The following is a 23,703-nucleotide window of genomic DNA, read 5'->3' as shown; positions in this document are numbered from 1 at the left end:
TATTTTTATTCAACATACTTGATACTTTTGAGTAAAAGTTACAAGTACTTTTATTAAAGTACTTAATATTTAAAATATTACACCTTCATTCAGAGCAAAATAAAAAGTTAAATGAAAGTATTGGTATTTTAAAGGCCTACAATAACATTATTCATATATATATAACATAACTAAAAAATAAGATAAATGGAAACCTTTTTCTAAATCAATTTCTTTCCATGTACTGTAAAACTCATGAAACTTTAAGAAAAACTGCAGGTGTGTCCGGTGAATTTTTGGTGTTCTTCATTCAGTGAAGCTGCTGGCAGTGGAAGGAGTATTCATCCACTGCGAAAGTTTATTCAAGTACCAATACTTCAACATATTTTTACTCAAGTAAATCCATCCAAGAAATCACTGAAGTCAGAATGAAATTGTATTTGTTAAAAATCCTACTCAAGCTCTGAGTAACTGATCAAAACATCAATCATTTAACATTTGGAAATGACATCACCAGACTGACCAAAACATAAAGTTACGTGGAAATGAATTTCTTTCAATGTAAAGCTTATAAAATTTTAACAAACAGAGGAAGCATGAATTTTTTGGTGTTCTTCATTCAGTGAAGCTGCTCACAGTGGGTAGAGTAGCCAGATATATTACTCACGTAAGAGTAGCGATACTTCAAGTAAAAGAAAGACGCAGAGCATCAATAAATGCTCCTAAAAGTACCTTCTATTCAAGTAAATGTAACTAGTTCTGTAAATGGTCTCCTTTCTCTTAAAGACGCGATGTAAAGAAAGCAATGACATTGTCTGATGGGTGTGACAAGAAATCACAGATATGGGCGCTTTAATGTAGAACCAGGGAGGGGTAAACAGGCCAGAGCGCTCCTCCGGCTCCTAGGTGCCTTTGACTGCCCCTGACTTTCATCTGGGCTCATCTGGCGGCCGCGGCTCCGCCTGGCATGAGTCTGACCACCAGTTGCGGTCTGAGGGAGAGGCAGCTTCTCTGTGCTATTTGCAGCCCTGTCTGTCCAAAGGAATCTGGTGCGCTGACTGTCACTCAGTGGCCGCGTGTGTTTTTTATCACTAATTCTACCACAGGGATGTGGTTGTCCATATGACCACTGCGGAGGCTGCTGCCCCGAGGCGAGCTGACACTGTCTGTGTAGAAGGACCAGACGTTGATGTAGGGGCTGTTCAAATGCTGCTTGAATATCAAGACACGCGTGCACGCAGCGGCACGGGCGCGCGCACACACACAAACGTACAAAGCAGTGCCCGACCAGTTGCTGGGACTGATGTTCCTTTCAGCCATCATAAGGCTGACACTCAAGGTTTTTTTTTCTGTCTTCATGCCAACCCTGTGTCAGTTCCTGGCTGGTCTGTCCAACAGTGATGGAGACACTTTAACTGGCTGCAGTTGGGGCCTTTGGCCGCGGGGTTGCTGAGGCTCTGTGAGACGGTGGGGGCTGCTTGGCCTGTCAACTGGTTGTGACTAGGACCCCGTCTGCACGCAGATCCGATCTGGACAGCTCTCTCTTTCTCTGCGGCTAGTGGCATCGTCCTGCAGAAAGGCACACGGTGTAGAGCTGCCACTCTGCTCCAGTGCAGCATATGCTCCGGCTGAGGGTCAGAGATGTTCAGTCCAAAATGCCTGAAATAAAAACCTCACATGTCTGCCTGACAGTTGTAGTGCAGCAGCAGATCTGCAGTAAGGAGGGCAAGTAAATCTGGAGTGTTTGCTCATATGTTCCCATTTGTTTTACCGCAAAAAGCCAATATTATCAGTCATATTCAATAGATTAGAATATATGTGATTCAACTACCTTTAAAAATAAAGACCTTTAATTAGGTATCAAACATACTTTCCATCAAGGCCACATTTCTGCAGTAACATGTTTTTATTGATCTGATGTAATATAATATTGACAAAAATAATCAGTTAACACAAATGAAGGCTTGAAAACGTCTACACGACATTTAGATACTGAAATAAATTAACTTTCAATAATATTCTAATTTATTGAATGAGATATTGCTACATTGCTGGGGAAATAATTTGTTCCTTACAAATTTCTTGTTTTTTCAAGAAATGAAAAAGCAAATTTAATATTAAATGAAAATATTAAATGGAAAAGCAAATTTAATATTATATATAGCTTGAATCAAAACAAAATATAGTTAAGGGGGGGAAATCCAAGCCTACTTTGTCCTCTATGAAATTATAAATGCCCAAATTTGTAAATCATGAATTAGATGGGATTAATCACATTTTTAGGTTCAATTTTACTCCCTATGCAGGAAAATAAAGGAATTACTTAAACAAAATATATCTAACATCATAAAGTACGCTAAAAGATCTCAGGAGAAAAACAGAAACAGAGTCACCGACTAACATATTGCAAAGGGTAACAAAGACATTTCTAAATTTTTGGGATTCCAGTTAGAGTCGTTATCCACAACTGCAGCAAATATGAATCCTCCAAATTACCGATTTACAGCAGACATCAATGTGAGATTCTCATACAATAATATTTCTTCCAGTATATTCATGTCAGGCCTGGATGAGTTGTTAGTTGTTTCCCTGCAGGAAGGAGGTCCTGGTTCGAAACCTGGCACAGGCCTCTCCACATGGAGTTTGCATGTTCTCCCTGTACGCAGTGAGTCTCTCTGGGTACTCCAGCTTTGTGACTGCGTTGCTCTGTGATGGACTGGTGACCTGTCCAGGCTGGACACTGTCTCTTGTCCAATGACCACCTGCAACCAGCATAGAAAATGGGAAATTATAAATATTTTGCAGCATTTATTTTGGAATTTGCAGTACACTGACATGAAGATATATGTTAGGCATCATAGGGTTAAGTTAAATTGATATGTTGCAATTCGGTATAACATTGCATAAAACTTGAAATTAAGGATATCAAACACAGTTAAATAGTTTTAACTGAAGATTACAAATCTATTTTACTACATGAAAGCAAAGAGGATACTTTAATACTGTTTGTATGCTTGTTCCAATGGTGGAAACATAAAAAAATATTGTTTGCCTGCTCATTGCTTTCCCATAAAAGCAATGAGACCCACCTGTAGGTTGAATCTATCTTCAATGTTCAGTCTGTGGTTTCTCCCATTGAATTGGATTTCTTTAGTAGAATTTACACTGACCCAATTAGAGAACAGAGCGACTAGTTGTGAAAAATCACATCGATTGCTGCTTTAGAATCCTATGCTGCCTGTAGTTTCAATAATTGCAGAAGAGGAAGTGAAGGGAACCATTCAGTCCACACTTCTAAATGTTGAACTAACATTGACAGCTGCCTCATTTGGTTCTACACTTCTCTCTTTGCAGTGGATGATGCTAGTTTACGGTGCAGGCCGTTTCCGGTAAGCTTCATAGCATGGAGCTGGAGCCCTATGTCATAGAAAAATAGCCACTGAGTGAAATTTAAAACTTAAACAGTAAAAGTAAGAATCACTTCACAACAGCCTATAGGGTTCAGACTATCTGTACAAAGTGAAGCCTAAAACAAAAAGCTGATTTTTACCAGGTTAAAAAAAATGATAAAAATGCTCATAAAAAACCCTAAAGCCTATGAAAGCCGTGAACTGATAAGATTCAACAGAATCTCCTGCTGTTTTGTCGCAGTCACCAACTGCTTAGTTAGAGCATAATGGGGTGTGTGAGGTGTGTGTGTGTGTGTGTAGGAGGGAGTTGGGGTGGGATTCAAACCTGGATGGGAAGACACGGCGGAGATGAGGGCAGACATGAAAGTTGGCCTATTTCATGGTCAGGCTGCGGGACCGCCGAGGCCCTGAATGGCAATGCATCTACTTTAATGTGACAGACAAGTCCCGAGGCAAAAAACCCCACGGAGCTGCAGCAGGCAAGCGGGCCCCAGGTAGGGCTGCAGTTGATGAGTGTGACACCTTCACCGTCCCGCTGCAGCCGCCGCACGCTCCGCTGCCTCTGCTTAGAGGAGCACCAACAAAGCCGTCCCAAACAAACCCGGCGCAGAACCTGTCCTCCCGAGAATCTGTCCTCCCCAGAACCTGTCCACCCAGAACCTGTCCTCCCCAGCCAGTCATGTTGGCTATACTGGTCTCCTTTTATAGCCGCTCGACGGGCTTTTGCTCCGATCACTGTAAAGCGCCAGCCAGGCTTTGGGGATCCCACTTGCCGTGGACGCGGCGGCAGACACATCCTCTCATCATGACGCTGTTTGCCCAATCAGTCGGAGACGGGCGAGTGTGTGTGGCATCTTCAGAGCAGCAGAGAGAGACAGAGGAGCCTGGAGGCGCCGCGCTGCCTTCCCACATGCACTCACAAATCAAGCGGCGCCGCTTTCCCCGACGCCTCCTGCACGCACAGGTGGAGCTGCGTGAGCACTTGACCTCTCCATCTACCATTACTGTGGGCTACAAAGTGCTGCGTTAAGCGCAACCTTTCTTCTATATTGGCCTATTAGGAGCCACAGGGCGCTCTGATGGAGGGAGCATCCCTATGCATGTGTGCGTCTCAGCACGCTGGCGAACATGAGCTGATCTATTGCAGTCCTGGGATGAGAAGGCCCAGGAGTTCATTAGGGCTGCAGCTCTGGAGAGCAGCCGCGGGGAGCTGCGCTGTAGCCAAGTGTTGCCAGGAGGCTGAGCTGAGCGTCCGGTGGGGAGGGGAGGGGAGGGAGGGCTGCTGCTGATGTCCATGGCATGTTTGCTAACAGCCTGATTCCATCAAGTGGTGCAACAGCAGTGCAGCCAAGTGCGAGGGCTGACCCTCCCCTCACCCCCCCCCACCTTTCTATTTTTAACAACACAGCGCATCAGTCAAAGGTAGACAGTTCAGTCAAGCACTTGCGGAGTGCAAATGATGCTAATATTCATGCATGTTTGTACATTTGGGAGCAACAAAAGATAACGAGAGATGCAAAAGCAAAAGAGCTCCGTCTGACTATTTGGAGTTATGTTCGCTCATATGCCCTTTGTCTTGAGGGCGAAGATCTAAAATGCACTCTCAGTTTTCATCTCCATACTCCCACAACCCTTGTAAATGCATCTGAGGAGGGGAATACCGCAAAAATCTTAAATACTCTTAAAGAGACATGAAAAAACAAAGCTTGGGGCGTTCTAGTGGACATTGGAGTAAAAAGAAAAATATGCAGAAAACAAACCACGCTAAGAGAAAACAAAGTTATAAAAGATTATTTTACATTAAGGTCTAGTGAACAAATCCTATCTCCAAATCCTCCGTTTGTGACAATGAAAACAATCCTGAGAGTAGTTGTGATTCATAAGAGGTAGGTATTGCACAGACACTACCAATATTTCATCATTTATTACACAGCAAAAAAAAATTACTCACATGCAGGCAAAATAACGACAGGCAGGAGACAAGCCAGGCGAGCTGGGCTCATTCCAAACAGCATTTAGCTTTTTACCTCTGCCTAGTTACAGCTCTATACGTAAAACAGGGAGTTGAAGCGTTTCTTCATTGCAGGGTCCTTCACATTGACTTGGCCATATGGACACTGTGAGAGAAAGTGACTAAATCAAATGATGCATGTAGAGGAGCTCTTTCGTCACACTGAGAATAGATGAAAGTACGGCATATGAAACAAATTAAATTAAAAACACAATGCAAAGGGCCAGAATGAGACACATCAGGACAGAACAGGGCGATGTAGGACAGGACAGGACTAGAAGGAAGGAGTGGTGCGGTGAGACAGAGCAGGCTGGGATTGAATCGGCCAGAATCAGACTCAGCGGAGCAAAGCAGGAGGTCATTTTAACAAGTCTCCTTTAGAATGAGTAATCCTGCACATGATGTGGTAAAACAATTGAGACTAAAACCAGAGATCAATTCATTTCACCACTTTGTAAAATGTCGTCTTGTAAGTACAGATATGGATTAAAGGAACTGGGAAAAAAGCAGAATTATGACTTTAATCAAGATGGGCACATGGGAGCAAACCGGTTCAATAACAGAGATGAGCAGCACAAGTGGAAAAGAAGAGAGCTGGAAGAGAATGTCGAATTTAAGTGTTTTTTTTTTTTTTTGTTTTGTTTTTTTACGTTGTCAAGGCGTTTCCCTTTGGAAGAGGATTAAGTCTGAAAACGTTTGCCCATTCTTCATAGCAAAATAGCTTGAGCTCAGTCAGACTGGTTAGACAGCCTTTTTAAAAGTCTTGCTTTAGGTCTGGACTTTGACTGGGCCATTTTAACAAATGCTTAAAATGTTTTGATCTAAACCATTTAATCATAGCTTTAATAGTTGTTTGGGGTTGCTCCGCTGTCTCTGCTTCAGTCTCACGACTTTTCTAGCACCAAAATTCCCAAACAAAGCAGACTGAAGCCTTGGGTTGTTAACTCACAGTAAAACTGTTTTTCTTTAGCATTAGACATTTCAAACTGGTTTTTCCAGTTTAGCATGTTTCAAGTCAAAAAATAGGGAAACTGTTGTCTGAACCCTTTCAATGATTTAATTTTTGCTCTAAATTTCTCATACACATTTCTATTTTTGTATGTGATGCTTAATTCTGTTACAATTATGGATCAACATATTTTGTGCTTTTAATGTGATTCTCTTTTCTCTCTTGCTTTACATGTATGAAGGCACCATTTAAATAAACTGGTGTTCAAAGAATTGTTTTGTTTAAGTGGCTCAGTAAAAGCAGCTTTTACCTCTCCTTTTATTCCCAAACTTTCACCTTTCCAAACGATCAGCTTTAGCTTTATTGACTCCAGACATGTAGTTAAGATTTGAAAATTTAGATGACTCTCAGCCTTAATATAATGGTACACCTCCACAACTTCGAAAATGTTTTCAAAGAATGATTCATCAAAGCATACTGAAGGAAAGTTGAGTGGAAGAAAAAAAATGCTTCAGAATAAAAACAAGAACAAGAACAACTTTGAGTCAGGCCAGTTTGGTGGCCAGTAAAGAACAATGGCAGTGTTGTCGTTTTGCTTTGGCTGTGTGGGCAGGTGCCAACTCCTGCTGGAAAATGAAATGAGCATCTCCATAAAACATGCTAGCATAACGAAGCCTTAAGGGTTCAAAGAATTCCTGGATGACTCTAGGATCTAGATTTGCAAATTAAATGCAGAACTTTTAGAACTTTGGGAACTTTGGGACACTAAGCAGACTGCTTTTTTTTCCATACCACAGGTAAAAACACTCCTGAATTTGACTTTGGTTCTGCAGTGGGTTAACTAAAGCAAAGCAAACATTTGTCGTCCATTTCCAGGGTGCGTCTGGGACTGATGCCTGGTGAAGTTCTGACTCCAGTCACAGGTCACGCTTTGTGAATCTCTTTTGAGCACCCTTCGCTACAACTGGTTTTCCTTCCACTTAACTTTCCATAAATGTGCTTGGATACAGGACTCAGAACACTGTTTGGTAATGACGTTTTATGGATCATTCTCCTTGTAGATGGCAAAAATGAAAATGCAGAGTAAAATATATTAGAGTTTCAGTACTTTTGAACTAAATTATAGAAATAAATAACATTTCTGATGATATTCTCATTTGTTTAGACGCACCTGTAGATGCATCAATAGAACACACCACTATACTTTTGACTATAAATTCCTTACCAATTACATGCTTTCTTTCATCTGTAATGTTACCAGTAAACCAAAAAGTACAACAAACCAAAATGAGTAGCAACACAATGGGATAAAAAAAAAAACAACAGAGTAAAACAGCTGAGGCTGGATAAAGGAGACAAAATGTGCAGAAGAATACCAGCGATCCAAAGGACGACACAACCTGGTGACAACAACAACAAAAAAAGAGAGAAGAAGACAAAAGAGCTCACGTGTCTGCAGGCGCTGCCGCAGCATTTCCCTCTCTGAAGGTGGGCATACTCTGTGAACACCTTATACCCACTGGAAGGGTCCACATACATCTGCTTCTTTGCCTGAACATAATGAAGATATTATAATTTAATTAGCATGACAAACAAGCATGCATGCCAGGGTGTGACCCCTGCATACATAACTATATACAGTACATTTAATTACACAAAGGTAAGCTCGGTAAGTAAGCAGCCTGAACGCACTGATCCCGGATATGGGTGTATACACACCAACAGATTGGCTCAGGTGAAGGTAAAAAATGAAAAGCTGAACTCTGTGCATAGAAACAGATGTAAAACAGGTTAATTCTCATGATGTTGCTGATTAATTTGTGCTATCCTTTTGTGCGACTCCAAAGGCGAACAATTAATCAACCGTGCTACCTCTTCAATACACACTTTTTAGACAGTTTATTTAGACTAATCGTTCCACAAAAACACCTCTTGAAGGCAAAACACACTGAACTTCTCTTGCCATGTTTTGGGAAGTTAGAAAATGTCATCTCTCAGTCTGTTTCAAACTGAGAGCGCACTAGTTTGTGAGCTTTGACAGCTCACAAAAGCAAAAAAAGCCTGGGGCCTTTCAGTGACACGGCCTGTCATTTCACATGGCGGTGCAGGGCCGCGTAGTGAAGCTGGCATTGCCGGGCCCCCCCACGGTATTGTGCTTTTCCCACCCAGGCCCTACCACTCTCCTCAGGTCGCGGCCAACTTGCCTCAACTTCATCCTCACTCCGAAGCGCAATATTTACAACAGATAAGCCTAAAGGCACGGAGACGACACCTTTGCACCGCTGTCATCGAGGCGGAGCGCCTCGCCTCTGTTTGATGGAGGAGCAAGTCAGAGCTGGTGAATATGAGATGTCTGACAAAAACGATTACCGCTGCCGTGTGGGTTGAAAACGTAATACTACAGATAATAAATCAAAAAAATCACATTGCTTTTGCATTTAGTGGGAAAATGCTAACTGTTAAAGTAAAGTTTTAGAAATACAAACCTTGTGGATACATGGTTTTCAATTGTTTTTTGCAACTAGAATCTGAAAAGTGTGACCTGTGTATATATTTAGTTCTAAATCCTTACATTGGAGAATACACTTTAAAATACTTCTGTTAGCTTATGAATCACTTCCCCATAACAAGAACTTGGCAAAATGACCAACATGACAAAGGAAGAAAAGAAAATGAAAATGTGCGTAAATCATAATTTTAAAAAAATCATGGCAGTTTTCAACAATAGTATCCTCATTTTTTGGGGGAGATTTTTGATTTTATGTAGCTTCAGTTAAACATTTAGTTTCCACATGATGGACCATGATCAGGACTTCCCCTGAGGCGTTCTGGACATTCTCCACCAGGTCCAACTGTTTTACAAAAAGTGAAACTGATGAGACAGACTGTTTATCAGAATTATTTTTGTGACGCCTTTTATTTTTTTTATTTGGGCGGGATCAGGTTCTTCTAAAGGTCACATGACAGCCTGGTCATTTTATCCATTCATCGTCTAAACCTACTTGTCCTTGCAAGGTCGCGGGGGGAGTTCTGCTGCCTATTTCTAGCGGTCATTGGGTGAGAGGCAGAGTACATCCTGGACAGGTCATTGGTCCACCACAGGGTGAAAAAGAGACAAACCGAACAAATACACAAACCTGAGAGCATCTTAGAGAGACCAATTATTATAACAGTTATGTTTTTAGACTGCAGGAGGGAGCCAGAGTCACAGGGAGAATGTGCTAATTTCATGCAGAAAGACCCCAACCAAGGATTCAAACCAAGAACTTCTTCCTGCAAGGCAGCTGTGCTACCAACCACACAATCGAGCATCGTAACTGATTTTTCTCTCAATTATTCGGACGACTTGACAACACTGATCAATTTATCGGATAAAAAATTTGGCACATTTTTCATTTAACCACTTACGCCTTTTTTACATACTATTGGAAATACATTAAAAGATGAACACAAATAATCTAAATCTCTTTTTAAATGAGATTTTTTTTGCCTAAATTCAATAACGTAGCATTCCTTTAGTGTATGCTTGATCATCTGTAGAAAAAAATGCATCTGCACATGCTGCTTTTCACATCAGTGTGTGAAAAGCTCGGCCCTTCCCAATGATTAACAGTATAAAGCTAATCTGATTGTATGTTGCTTAATATGATATCTTTTTTTAAAGAGTTTGAACCAGGTGAAGTTAAAACTATGCCACTTGAGGAGTTTTGAGTGGAACCTACTTATAGACCAGTGCCTCTCAATTCTGGTCCTCAGGGAACACTGCCCTACATGTTTTTAGGTGTTTTCCCTGCTAACAGGTTCCTGCAGCACTTCATGGCTGCAGAGAAGGTCGTGCAATCATTTGAATCAGGTATTCTAGAACAGAGACATGTACAACATGCAGGGCAGTGGTCCCTGAGGACCAGAATTGAGAAACACTGTTATAGACAAAGAGGTTTTTATTTATATTACTTAAATGCAAAGTGCATCTTTTGGTAAAATTTTGCCTTAGCTAATTACTGCTGTGTGTTCTTTCAGTAAAGGTCATTTTATTGAATCTATCTACTCCAGTTAACGATTAACCTATGACATAAATTTAACATGAGGTTAAAGAGTCCGTTTTTTGAGCTTATTGCACTTCCTTTTATATGGATCACCTGTGGTGTAACTACAGAAAACTGCAGGTAGCCTGTCAGGATGCTTTAAGAATCTGCAAGTCAAATGTTTGTCACGAGCAACACCCCAACTTTTATGCCTTGCTGGGGAAATACAAGGATAAATTTATGTGCTGTTTGAAGGTGTCAAAAAACTTAAGAGCTATTCAGCTGTGTCAATTGTGACATATAGCGACAAATGATATACCTAAAGTTTTATTAAAAGTATTTTTATTTTATTTTAAAATGGTATGGACTACCTTTTGTCTGGAAATAAATTAGTGCCTGTGATGCTTCAGAAGTACCATTTATGGTGTGATTATGCTGTGATCATGTCATAATTCGGTATAAGTGGTTGGTGTAAACGCTAATTTCTCACGTTAACTAGTTGTTTTGATGCACTAACTGACAGTTTCTGCGGTGGTTCGTGGTACCTCACACGCCTCCCTGTGGAGTCTGTGGATGGTCACCTCCTGCTCTGTCAGCCTCCGTGCAGCTGCAGCGCTCCTGTCTTCACTGGTCTGCAGGTTGCAGCTGCTTCTCCCTCCCTCCGAGCTCCTCTCCTCTGAAGGCTTCATCACTGACATTTTTACGAGTCGTTTATGAAGCTGGACACGGAGCTGAATCGACCGGCTGATGAACGCTCTGCCGGGGAGATTTCTGTAAAACATGCTCGAGTAAAAACCCGGTTTATGTCATTTAGAAACGCTGGAAACCGAGAGAACCCCGCGGAACTTGTTTACATTAAACAAAGATTGTCTATAGAGCATGTTAACTTTCTCCCTGCTCCTCCTAGTTTTCCCTGCACAGTGATGTGTTTTACTTCCTGATGTGCCTCGTTTTACATTTGTCACATGTGGTAATTTTAACTGCCAGACTGTACAGCGCCTCTGCTGTTTCAAAGCTGCTATGGGTTCTAGATGTTTTAGTTTTGAACGAAAGAGAAGAAGAAACCTACAGGTGGGTCTCATTAAATCAGAATATCAGCGAAAATGTAACTTATTTCATTAATTTAGTTCAAAAAATGACATTCATGTATTACCTTGGTGCTTTACACACGCGATATATACCAAGTACCGCAGTTATTTTAATGATTATAGCTTTTAATTTTGTAGTATTAATTTCAGAATACTACAAAATTAAAATGTTACTAATTACCTGTAAAAAATATACATATCTTGAGTGCAGAAATGTTATGTTAGCCACCAAAATCTGAATCCCTGTGTCACAAAAGAGCATTGCTGAAAAGGTTGGTTGTACACAAAATGTTATATCTGAACACAAGGGCGCCATATAGGGGCCAAAAGTTAAGACAATTCCAAGGGCCCTTGACCAACAGGCCCCGTCCCCCACAAAATATTTTCTTTTCATAGAAATAGAAAAAATCTGGGGCCCTGTCAATTTCAAACTAAGCATATTCTGTTTTTAAAAATGTTTTTAGCAGTGAAAATAAAATGTTACCCCCCTAGACTAAAAATCACACATCCATATTTGCACTAAATCCCCCTGGATCTGCATGAAATGGTTCATTCCTGCTTGGCGCACTTGAGGTGACTTTGTTCAGCAGCAGTCAGTATAAGACAAGAACTGCTGTAGCAGTTATTATGTTGCTAATAAAATTTACAAAATCAGGTTTTCGAAAATACAAAAAGAGAAAATAAAGACAAGAGTGTCAATTTGTGACCCAGTTTTTCTCAAAGAGAGGTGGGTAGACTGTGGGAGATTGTCAACCATTTAGCATAGTTAGCTTAGCTGCAGACTACTGAGTCTATAGGGATTTATTTGTGTCGTTACTCTTTTACAATTACACAACAAAAACAGAAATTCAAACAATCTTTATACAATGATAATAAAAACAGCTTTCTGTCCAGACTGGAGCCAGTCCAAACAGTTTTACCTTAACTTGCATTTAAATTACAGATGTCTTTGGTCACAGCCCTCCTGACCTGTCCTCTCCTAAGTGAAATTGAAGCTGCAGTATGTAACTTTTATAAAAAATATATATCTTTACATATTTGTTAAAATGTCAGTATGTTGTGAAAGTATGGCATGAAAGATAATCTGTGAAAAATCAATTTCCTCTGCCTTACCCCAGTGCTTTTTAGAAACAACCAATCAGAAGCAGGAGGCCAGTTTTAGTGCTGTCAATCACAATGTCATGTGGTGCTGCTCATCCTTCCTCCCCCTTGCTCTGTGCTATGCTGCAGCTAGCATAGCCTGTTGTGAATGCTCTGTCTAACTAGCATAGCTACCAATAATAGCAGATAAACAGTTTTCCTGTAACAATAAGTTGTTTCTCTACCATTAGCACTGCAGTGAGTGAGATTGATTGACAGCATTAAGACCGTCCTCCTGATTCTGATTGGTGGTTTTGGCCGGAACGTTGCATTACTTTAGCCAGCAATAGTAATTCAGGGAGGAGGTGGAGGAGATTGATCTTTTCACTGATTATCTGTCTCATAACAAACTGTCACGACATGGTGCCAGCTTTAACAAATATGAAAAAAACATATTTTTTTATTAAAGGTATACACTGCAGCTTGAATGAAATGCAAATAGATAGCATTTTTTGAGAAGTCTGGATTGCTTTATGTATATTTTGCATGTTGCCTATGACTGTTGCTCATGGGGAGAGACCTTTCAGTAAGCTAAATCTAATTTAAGCAACCTATTTGTATACAGCATGCGGACAGTTGCATGTAAAATTCATTAGCAATAAATATTTTGCTAGTATCCAAAGAAAGCAAGGCAGTAGCAAGTCTTTAACATTTGACGCCTTTTATGGGTCAAAGAGACTCAAGAAATTGTAACAGCAGGGGGGCCCAATTTATTTTTTTGTCATGGGGTCCAAGATTTCTGGCGGCCCCCATGCCTGAGCATATTGACATAAAGCTAAGAGATGTGGTAGAAAAATGTGAAAATGTAACAGAAATTACTTTGAGAAGATTATGAAGCATAACCATTTGGCGATGATTCACAAAGCTTGGACTGCAACTGCTTCAAAGACAGACTTAACCAGGATGTGGACTGAATAATATATTTAAAGTATTTACTTTTGATGTTTATGGATTACAGCTGCAGACTTGACACCAGTCCAGCTGTTTCTGACATCCTGAAAAGAAATATAAGCCACAAAATGACATTATTGAAGAAGCTGGCTGTTTGCTGAGTGCTGTGTTCAAAAATATTAAATAAAACTGAATGTAAGGAAAAATATGTCTCTATTTGTAACCAGTTCATATATATTAAATTTTTAAATTTTGTAAAATGATTTACTGAAAAAAAAGTTTGATAATATAATTCCTTGAGATGCATCCTATAATAAAATCCACCTTACATAAATATATTTGGATCAATAAATGGTGATATGCCAGAAAATTAATAGCATTATATATATATATCTCAGATAATTTTGCTTTAGAAATGTAATATTACACCTTTTTGGAAGATATGTTACATTCACAGTTTTGTTATGTATGTATGTCAAGTAACTAGTACTTTTCAGAAATGTTCGAGGTATTTTTTAAGAGTTATTCCATCTTCGTGCTATGCGCTCATTTCCTCTTATATGCTCGGAAGCACTACAATAATCTCTTACAAAGGGTCTCATGTATTTTCTAGGTTATGCTATGAGCGGTATAGTTTCTAACAAAGAAGCAGCTTCTGTAAAAACTGCTGACAGAGCTTCCAGTGCACCTTTAACATTATGCTTTGAACATTTTGTCAATCCCACCACTCTGTCGGAGCAAGGAGGTTAACCTCGACTCCACAAAAAAGCTTCAGTGGCTTCGCTTTCCCGCAGCACACAGAGAAGAAGCATCTTCTCTCCGTAAAATATTAAAGCAATACAGCTACTTGGACTTGGCTCTGCAAGGTTGATGAGTGGACGCTAATGAGTCCTCCCAAGGTTACCCACCGCTGTAAGCCACTGCTGATTATGTGTGTGCTCAGAACTATGGATAATGAAAGCTGACAAGCGTCTTTTGACTGACATTGTGCGGTCAATTCACCCTCAAACAAATTACACGTCGCTGGTAAAAAGGAATTTGCATGCACATTATTCAGCGTGGTCATCATTACAAAGAAAGATTTATTGGTTAGGCAGATAAATCTTAATAACTCCTTTGTGGAGCCCCTGCAGCCAACATCAACATCATGTGAATCAAAAACAACTAAAAAATTACCTGAATGTTACACATTTGCAATGGAATTAACACTGGAATCAATACATTACTGTGGAATACATTTCCTAGAGTGAGCTTTGCTGTGTATTTTATTTTAATGTGCATTTCAGTTCAGTTAGAGGTAAAGCGTGTGCACCTCAAGTTCATCTATAACCATTGTCTGGAACTCCAGTGATCAGAGAAAAGATCATCACACGTTTTTCTAGTGAATCCCCCCTAATAAGAGCCATTAATCTCCAAAAAATATAGATTAGCCTCAATTTTATTACTGATGGTAATAAACTACTCATGGTAATAAACCTCCAGTTAATTACCTTCAAGGATATAACTGTCTTTTTATTTGTACGTCATTTTATTCCTTTTGTCCCTATGTCAACAAAACATCTCCACCACAATAATTTCATATGAATGTCTGCAGCAGCAGGCCCCAGTCTGCTGCCACTTAATTACCTTCCAGCCTGCCTGAAGACATCTGGCTGTGATCCAGACAACCTCTCTGTTTAACAGGAAGGAGAAAACCATTGGAATAAAAGATAAAAATTTTTTCTTTTGGAAACATAAAATGGAGGAAAAAATATGATACATCATGCAATATTTGGTATGATTTTAAAATCAAGATATAAGAAATTTAACTTTTGTAGCTGCAACAAATTACTTCCTCATGACATTTTCCCAATACAAGCATGTTCAATTCATGTTCACTTATACGGAATCAAATTCAGTCAAAATTTAGTTTACATCCATTTTATTCCAATACAATACCAACAAGTTGCCAAGTTCAGATCTGAAGTCAAATTCAGTTGATCGTGTGCTTGGTAAATAAAAAAATCCAAAATCTGTTTAAGGAATCCCATCTGAGCATATCAAGTCATCAACTGTTCAGCAATCCCTCATCCAGAGCAAGTGTGTGGTAACTGCACTATTTCAACAGACAAACCCTACAGAAGAGTTTGGCTAGAACTTTAGAGAATACAGCACACCTTTTGAAGGAAGGTGTTGAAGGACGTTCCTTCAGCACTTCATGGCTGCAGACAAGGGCATGCAATCATTTGAATCAGGTATTCTGGAACAGAGACATGTAAAACATGCAGGGCAGTGGTCCCTGAGGACCAGAATTGAGAAACACTGTAATAGACAAAGAGGTTTTTATTTATATTTCTTAAATGCAAAAAGTACATGTATTTTTTGGTAAAATTTTGCCTTAATTACTGCTGTGTGTTCGTTCAGTAAATGTCATTTTATTGAATCTATCTACTCCAGTTAACGATTAACCTATGACGTAAATTTAACGTGAGGTTAAAGAGTCCGTTTTTTGAGCTTATTGCACTTCCTTTTATATGGATCACCTGTGGTGTAACTACAGAAAACTGCAGGTAGCCTGTCAGGATGCTTTAAGAATCTCCAAGTCAAATGTTTGTCATGAGCAACACCTCAACTTTTATGCCTTGCTGGGGAAATACAAGGATAAATTTATGTGCTGTTTGAAGGTGTCAAAAAACTTAAGAGCTAAAGGCTACCTGCAGCAATCCCTCATCCAGAGCAAGCGTGTGGTGACAATGGGGAGGAATTGCACAATTTTAATAAGGCAAACCCTACAGTAGAGTTTGGGTAGAACTTTAGAGAATACAGCATCAACACTTTCCTTTAGAAAAAAGAAAAGATAATCTGTCAATGGCAGAAATTGCTCCTTATAAAACACAACTAAATACAGAAGCACTGGTCCAATAACACTTTATGTGAAAAAACAAAAGAGAACACCAAGTAGTTAAAGCACTAACAGCTCCAGAAATAGCTCAGTTTTAAAAATATCTAGATACATAATCACAGGGTCAGTAGAACTCTGCAGTTAGAGAAACAAAGAAATAAAGAAAGTAAATGGCAGCAATTGCTCCATAAATGAATGTAGTCAAATACAAAGTCTACGTGGTGGCCATAGCTACAGAAACGACTTGAATCACGAGTACTTTTTGTGAGTAAAAACAAAAAACCTCAATCAGATGGAGAACCAGTGACTGTACTTGTAAAGGTCTGTTCTCGGCCAATCCCCACTCAATCTGACAGAACTAGAACAGTTTTATGAGGAAGAATGGGGTAAAACTGCAGCATCCAGATGTGCAGCCTCAATGAGGTCTGTTCCCACAGACTCTGTGCTGTGATTGCAGCCAAAGGCACATCTACTAAATACTGACTAGAAGAGGATAAACTTTTACACAATCACTTTTTTTATGTTAAATATTTGTATTCAGTTGTCACTATTTTTTTTGAAGAAATCAGTTTTCACATTTATTTTGTTTATTATCTTTTGTCAAAAAGCCAAATTTTGCTGATATGGACTGATTTGGTTAGAATACCCAGGGGTGTGAATATTTTTTGTGAACATTTTTAGGTACCTTTGGAGCATTGACCAAAGTGTTGGCAGAAACAGAGAGGGTACAAAGGCATCTGTAATTATTCCTCTATAATTCGTTTCATTTAGGAAAAGAAACACATCTAAACAAGCTGGGAGTTCTTCCTATGGGAACAAACTAAAACAAAGAGTACATAAAGTTAATGGCACCAATAACTATGTGAACAGCTCTGTCCTTAAGGAGACCAGCTAAGCAAAGGAACAGAAAATACTTTCAGTGGAAATAAAACCAAAGCAAGAACACAAGATAGAAATAGAAATTTCATCATTTTAAGTACTCAAAATGAGCATTAAGTTATGATTCACAACATCTAAACCATATTTTTATTCTGACTGTAAGGTTAACGGCAGTAAATTTACATGGATGCTGTGGTTCGAGCTGTGAGTGCTGCACTAGAAAACAAGAGACTTTGTTAGTTTAGGAGAATTGTAATAAAGAGTCCTTTAGCAGTAATTTGAAGTGCTAATGCATGTAAACCATTATTGGTAATTTAAAAACAGATGAAACTGAGTTATTCACAGCTGCCCTGTGTTTGTTTCATGCGTCAACTGCTGCTGTCTAACATGGTTAGTGTTTAAGGGCCATGCTCTCTTGACACACTATAATTATGCAGGAGAAAGTCAGGCAACCGTGCCAGCCTTCGCCACCCTTCCTCTGTGCACCGCAGTTGAATCAACTTCCCACTGAGCACCATAGCTGCTGAGGCCACAAAGCTTTGCCAAAGGACACATCAGTGGTGGTGCTGAAAGAGGGGCAAAAGCTGCTGTTTGATTTTTTTTTACCTCTCAGATTCATCTGACTAATTTCCTTGCCTTAGTCTGCATTTGCATTAAGCAACAAAAAAAAAAGTCAGTTTCTGTTGCTTCAAACGCTAAGTACCCTTTTAAGATAACAGTTTTCTTGTGTCAGTCTGTGGTGACAACTTTATTTGTAAGTCAGCTTCTAACACCACATGCCAACATGAGATTAGAGCAAGAAAGCTATTAAAACCACAAAGAAAACTGAAGTGCAGCACTCACTAATGCATGAAGAACGATGATAGAATGCAGTGCTTAAAGTGTAACTAACCCACAAATTAACGTTCTTTTGCAGATAAAATGTCTAAAAAGGTTCCTATGGGTGCTACCTTTTTGTTTCTGTTCAAATTTGGACATTTCTGTGTAAATTTGTTTAAATACCCTGCAGCTCTTCCCTCCTTAGGTTGACCATTGGCTACTGCAGTTAAACGTTCTTATTGGTTAATGGTATAGCTTTGCTAGCATTTCCATTAATCAGCTCTGGTTTACCATCTCACTGAGGATCGACCCTGGTGGCGAGTAAGGAGTTGAAATTGCAAGCATGCCGATTATTGATCCATGTCAATGGATTTACTTTCATATAGTTAGTTAGACTTTAATGTTCAAAAAGGTGAATGCAGGGGCGTGCTCCGGTGGCGTAGGGGGTAGCGCGCCCCACGCCTGGAGGCCCTCGGTCCTCGATGCGGCCGTCGCGGGTTCGATTCCCAGACCTGACGACATTTGCCGCATGTCTTCCCCCTTTCCTGTCAGCCTACAGTGGTATAAGGGACACTAGAGCCCATAAAAAGAACCCCTGGTGGGGAAAAAAAAAAAAAAGTGAACGCAAAAGATTTTTGAACTTTTACATTCAAAAATCAAGCCATTGCTGTTTTTGTGACACATTAGTGCCAGGGGTTTAATTTTAAAATTACTGTACAGGATTTATTAAGTTGAAGCAACAAAATATATTTTTCTCCCATTTGATCTCATGGACCTTTAGAAGAAGAGTACATATATGTTATACGCCACGGAAATAGGAAACCAAGTGCAGGTCCTGTTTCATAATGATGCTTTTTCAGACAGAAGTTGAAAAAACTTTTAGAACAGCAACTTCTAACATTCAGATTTTGGGGCCCCATTGTGATATACCAACTGGATCGGCCTTGAATCTTTTTTTTAATCCATTCTCTTCGCCATAATTGATCAAAGGAATTTATTAACTGTACTTGTTATGTTTGTGTTTGTGTATGTTTCTCCATTTCAGCACCAGCCAATCTTTGGATGGAAGCTGGGAAGTTTGAGACTCTCTGTCCATGATTATCACAATATAAACATCATTACACTGGCATCAAATTGTGGTGGACATGTTGTTGGAACTGTTGCCTAGCACCAAGAATGCCCGGATTTCTTTGTGGAGCTTGTATTTTCTCTGAGTGCATCTGTGTGTTTTTTTTCTTTCTTTCTGGTTGCTTGGGCTTCTTCCCATTATCCCAAAACTTGCATGTCAGGTTAATGGGCTACTCTGAACTGTCTGAAAGTGTGAGTGTGTGGGTGTGTGGGTGGGTGGATGGTTGTTTGTCCTGTGTGTTTCTGTGTTGGCCTCTGGCCCACTGACTGAAGTAAATGAGTGTTTGTAACATATGGCCACTGATAATCTTGGCACACCAAAACATAAACCATGATCTTTTAAAAAAAATCATCTAATATTCTACAACATATCTACCAATTCAATAGTCATAAATTCCTGTTTTCAAACATCTATTAATGATTTCATTTGTGTGCAACCTGCTGAGTCCCTGGAAGTTTGGTGTCCATGAGTCAGGGGAAGATGGTCAAAGAAGACAAACAAGTTACATAGATAAATGTCTTTTAGATTTGTGCATAAAAAGTAAGAAATTAAAATGGTTAGAGTGGTGGATGTGTCTTTTGTGGGTTTCAGAAAATGTAAAACTTAATTTCCTGGTGATGTCTGTTTGCAAAATGTGAACATTTATAGAAAATGCATAGATAATATAAAAAATGAGATTACATGCTATTTATTACATTGATCAAAGAGAATATCTACAATTATAAGATAAATTCTCCATCAATAAGCATTATTTTCATTCTTTGCCACATAGATCCATGTAGATGCCATGAACATTACTCAGAGTTGCTCCGGGTTTGCCAGTTGTGATGCTAATCTCCCATTTCACCACCTCCCAGTGGTGATTTGTTAGACTGACAACCTGTAACCATGGAATGACACTGCTGAACTAAAGACTCATTGAATAGGGCAAAATTTTTCCAACGTGTCAGATTTTAGTAAGTCTGAGTGCATTGTAGCCCCGTTTCCTAACTGACAGGAGAAGCACGCAGTGTGGTCTTCTGTTGCCCATCTGCTTCAGGTTCAACATGTTGTGCATTTAGAGGCAGCTAGAGGGGGTATTCTACATATATTGATTTTAATAAGTGGTTAACAGCTGCTCACTGAATAGTTCCTCTTTTTCAGACCATTCCCTTTAAACCCAAGAGGTGGTTTTCCTGTTAAAGGTGGAATTTGATTTTGCTACATGCATGCTCAGTATGAAGGACTGCAGCAAAGTCAACGACAAAACACAAGTGACTGTCCACTGTCGCTACGTGCTTATCCAAGAAGAGAGAATACTGGGAGTCAGTGACTTGATGCTTTCTGCTGGATTTCCTTAGATTAAAGAAATTTTAAATCAATTTTAATAATGAACTGATTTTTCTAAATTTTTTGACTATCAGGATGAATTTGAATGTATGCATGACTGGATTGAATTGATCTTTTTTGTAAAGTGCCTTGAGATAACACATGCCGTGAATTGGCATTGGATAAATAAACTGAAATGAATTAGCTGTGCAAGAAAATCCCAGTAGATTAGAGGTTTGTTCTCTGAGAAGCCTGCCTGTCACATTCAGTCTGAATTTCAAACAAGAGATCTGAACTCTTCATATCTTGACGCTTAAAGTCACTGAATCGCTTCCATTGACTTACAATTTGGGTTGACAAGGAACTGAACTGGTTTGTTTATATTGGAAAAATCTACCCAATGGCACTGCTGCCTTGCAGCAAGAAGGTTCTGGGGTTCTTTCTGCATGGAGTCTGCATATCCTCTCTGTGTATGCATTGATTCTTTCTGGGTACTCCAGCTTCCTCTAACAGATCAAAAACATGACCGTAACTGGTCTCTCTAAATTGCACAAAGGTTTAGTGTGTGAGTGCATGTGATGGACCGGTCCCCTCCTCAAACGACTGCTGAAGATAGGCACCAGAATGATGGCTGGTCCCATGCATGTAACTCAGGATTCAAACCCAGAACCTTCTTGTTGCAAGGCACATGCATATTATTCCTGAGGATATGGATATCTAAAAATTTTTTAAAATAATTTTAGTATTGCAAATATTTAATGGCTTGAACTTATTCAATTCTGAAAGTAGTGACACAATCACAATGATATTATAATAATTGAACATTATTTTTATGTCATAATCTTGTACAGTATATTATTATTATTACTATTATTGTTAAGATTGTGTTTTTATATATCTTTTAAGACTTTTTGAAATTTTTTTGTGAACCTCTCTATATATAGCTATCTGAAGCTGCTGTTACACCTGAATTTCCCCTGTATGGGACAGTAAAGGCTATTTCTATGCGATAATTTAATAATATATAAACTGAATTATGTAAATAAATTTGTCAAAAATATAGCAGATTAATAAGCTAAAAAAGGATAAATACTGCAAAGCACAATTTTGCTCTACATAGCAGCACCTGCACCGCTCCTGTAGGAGCCAGCGCTGGGGGCTACAATATTATTGAGCTAATATTACAGAGTCATAGGGAAGCCCCTTTTTATAAGAGGCATGAATCACATGGTTCAGATCTGCTGCTGCATCATCATCCTCATCATCCTCCCTGTTACTCATCCACTGTGGAAGCAGGACGCTCGCGGGCAGCAAGGTGCTCATCTGACGTGCCGACGTCACCGGGTCTTTGACAGCACTTCCTGGAGTGGTGTTTGTTGTGGGAAATAGCCCCGGTGCTGCTGAGCTGAACTGGGGATTTAGGCCACATATACGGCAGGAATAGACGCGACACGCCGTTCCTTCAAACATGTGGTCGCGGCTGCCTTTGACCGCTACCAGATAATAAGGACAGAGGAGAAAAAAGAAAAGGGGGACGCTGGAGAGTCTGAGGAAGGACGAGGTGGAAGAGGAAAAAAAAACAACAACATATTCTCAGAGCAGCACAGCAGAGCCGCCGACAGCACGGAGCTGTCGCGATGTTGTAACTAAACCATGGACAGCAGGATAAAGTAAGACCCCGGAGTTTCCTTTTCATTTCTTGTTCTCCCCTCTACCACCATTCAAACTGTCAAGCTAACAGCTAATGTGCGGTGGTTCAGGCACGGCAAGGCAAGGCAAGGCAAGGCAAGGCTCGTAGCGTTGACTCGGAGCTGCGGGAGAAATGCGGAGGAATGTTCGGCGTAATTCGAGCCATCTCCAGCCGCGGATTTAATGGTCGAGCCAGCTGGCCCAGACAGCATGTGGGTCAGTCTGTGGCTGTCTACTAGCTGACCACCAGTTAGCGGCTCTGACAGCCAGAGCAGCAGGCGGATTCAAATAGGAAACACGAGCAAGGTCCAAATAATGGTGAAATTAGAGAACTTCTCTTTCTCAGATAACCAGCTCTCTCTCAGTACGTTTTAATAATTTGAAAATAACGTCGAAAAGTTAACTTATTTGGCTAATTTAATTGAAAAAGTTTTACGTTATTACACAGTAATATATTTCACGTATTTGTGTTAAAAATGTAATATTACATAATATGAATTTTAAAAAATGAAGGGTTCATCTATATCAGGGACGTCAAACTCATTTTCATTTTGGGTCATACCAAGAATATCTTCGAAAGGCTGGTTTTGAATGTATTAATAAAACTACCCATGAATAAGCTGCTTAAAAATAAATATTGAAAATCTTTTCACATTGATGTCATTTGGAAGTTTGCAAATAAAAACTGCTTTGATTTGATTGCTAGAATAATATTTAAGCACAAAGTTGTTATCTTAAAGTCCTATTTCTGTGACTCTTTGGAGTCTAGAGGGCCAAGTAATAAGCTATGGTGAGCCAGATTTGGCCCCCCAGCCTTGAGTTTGACACATATGCTCTTTACTGTACATAATATGCACTTAACAGTTAGACGTGGTTCCTTTTGCATGAATTACTGCTTCAATGCATCGCTGCATGGAGATGATCAGCTTGTTGTGCTGCTGGGGCAGAAATGTGCAGCTCCAGAGTCACATTGGGCTCTTAAAAACCAAATAAGACATATTTTTAGTTTTAAGAGCAATAAGGATGGGTGGCTTAGCAGTTCCTCCACTCAAATTGTGTTTTTATATTGTTGAGTGGGGTGGATATCTTTATTCCTTTTCTGCTTCTGCTCGACCTGTGAACTATTTTCACCCAATAGAAATACATCTTAATTTTTTTCCTTAACTTCCAAAATAACATCTCCTTTATTTTTTAAAGCTCTAGGTAAATTTTCAGGGCATAAAGGGCTCTTTGAAATGAAAAGATTGCTGGCCCAGACCATTGACCTCTATACATGACTTTCTCAAAGCAGGGTGATACCATTGTCATCAAACCAGGTGTCGGTACCTTTAGACAGTGTGGAGGGGGTGGGTGTGTGTGTGTGTGCATAAACGAGACTGTGGCTCGTTTATGCAAACCCCCCACCAGTTTATGCACTTTTCCCACCAGTTTTTCCCTTCCACTAAACTTTCTATAATAATGTTGGATATAGCAGTGTATGAATAGCCAGTTTTACAGCAAAAGCC

The 23,703-nt window shown here is 39.7% G+C and overlaps 2 protein-coding genes across 9 annotated transcripts in view; one reads left to right on the top strand and one right to left on the bottom strand.

The window, feature by feature from the left end:
* Positions 1–2,125: 2,125 nt before the first annotated feature.
* Positions 2,126–11,350, bottom strand: lg10h1orf53 (linkage group 10 C1orf53 homolog). 6 transcript variants are annotated; one of them, XR_006371987.1, is made up of 4 exons: positions 10,920–11,345; positions 7,799–7,900; positions 5,341–5,506; positions 2,126–2,741 (listed from the first exon to the last, which is right to left on the bottom strand). XR_006371987.1 is itself a non-coding variant. In XM_044130509.1 (4 exons), the coding sequence occupies exons 1-3, from the start codon at positions 11,154–11,156 to the stop codon at positions 5,435–5,437; spliced, it is 411 nt and encodes a 136-aa protein (XP_043986444.1). In that variant the 5' UTR covers positions 11,157–11,345; the 3' UTR covers positions 2,126–2,741; positions 5,417–5,434. The 6 variants fall into 6 exon arrangements, 5 of the variants coding, with proteins under 5 accessions (XP_043986444.1, XP_043986441.1, XP_043986442.1 ...); XM_044130509.1 differs by having other exon boundaries at positions 5,417–5,506; XM_044130506.1 differs by lacking the exon at positions 5,341–5,506 and having other exon boundaries at positions 10,956–11,350.
* A 10,447-nt stretch (positions 11,351–21,797) lies between these two features.
* dennd1b (DENN/MADD domain containing 1B) overlaps positions 21,798–23,703 on the top strand; it is a 135,946-nt gene continuing 134,040 nt past the window's right edge. For 2 of the 3 annotated variants that reach the window (XM_044130503.1, XM_044130504.1), the window contains exon 1: positions 21,811–22,179. In XM_044130503.1, the coding sequence (XP_043986438.1) occupies positions 22,163–22,179 (17 nt within the window). In that variant the 5' untranslated portion in view covers positions 21,811–22,162. Of the gene's footprint in view, positions 22,180–23,703 lie in introns of all 3 variants that reach the window. The other variant, XM_044130502.1, reaches the window with a different exon arrangement.

This window comes from Gambusia affinis, linkage group LG10, assembly GCF_019740435.1.
Source record: "Gambusia affinis linkage group LG10, SWU_Gaff_1.0, whole genome shotgun sequence".
Lineage (NCBI taxonomy): Eukaryota > Metazoa > Chordata > Actinopteri > Cyprinodontiformes > Poeciliidae > Gambusia > Gambusia affinis.
This window is presented reverse-complemented; position numbering and strand designations above follow the sequence as displayed.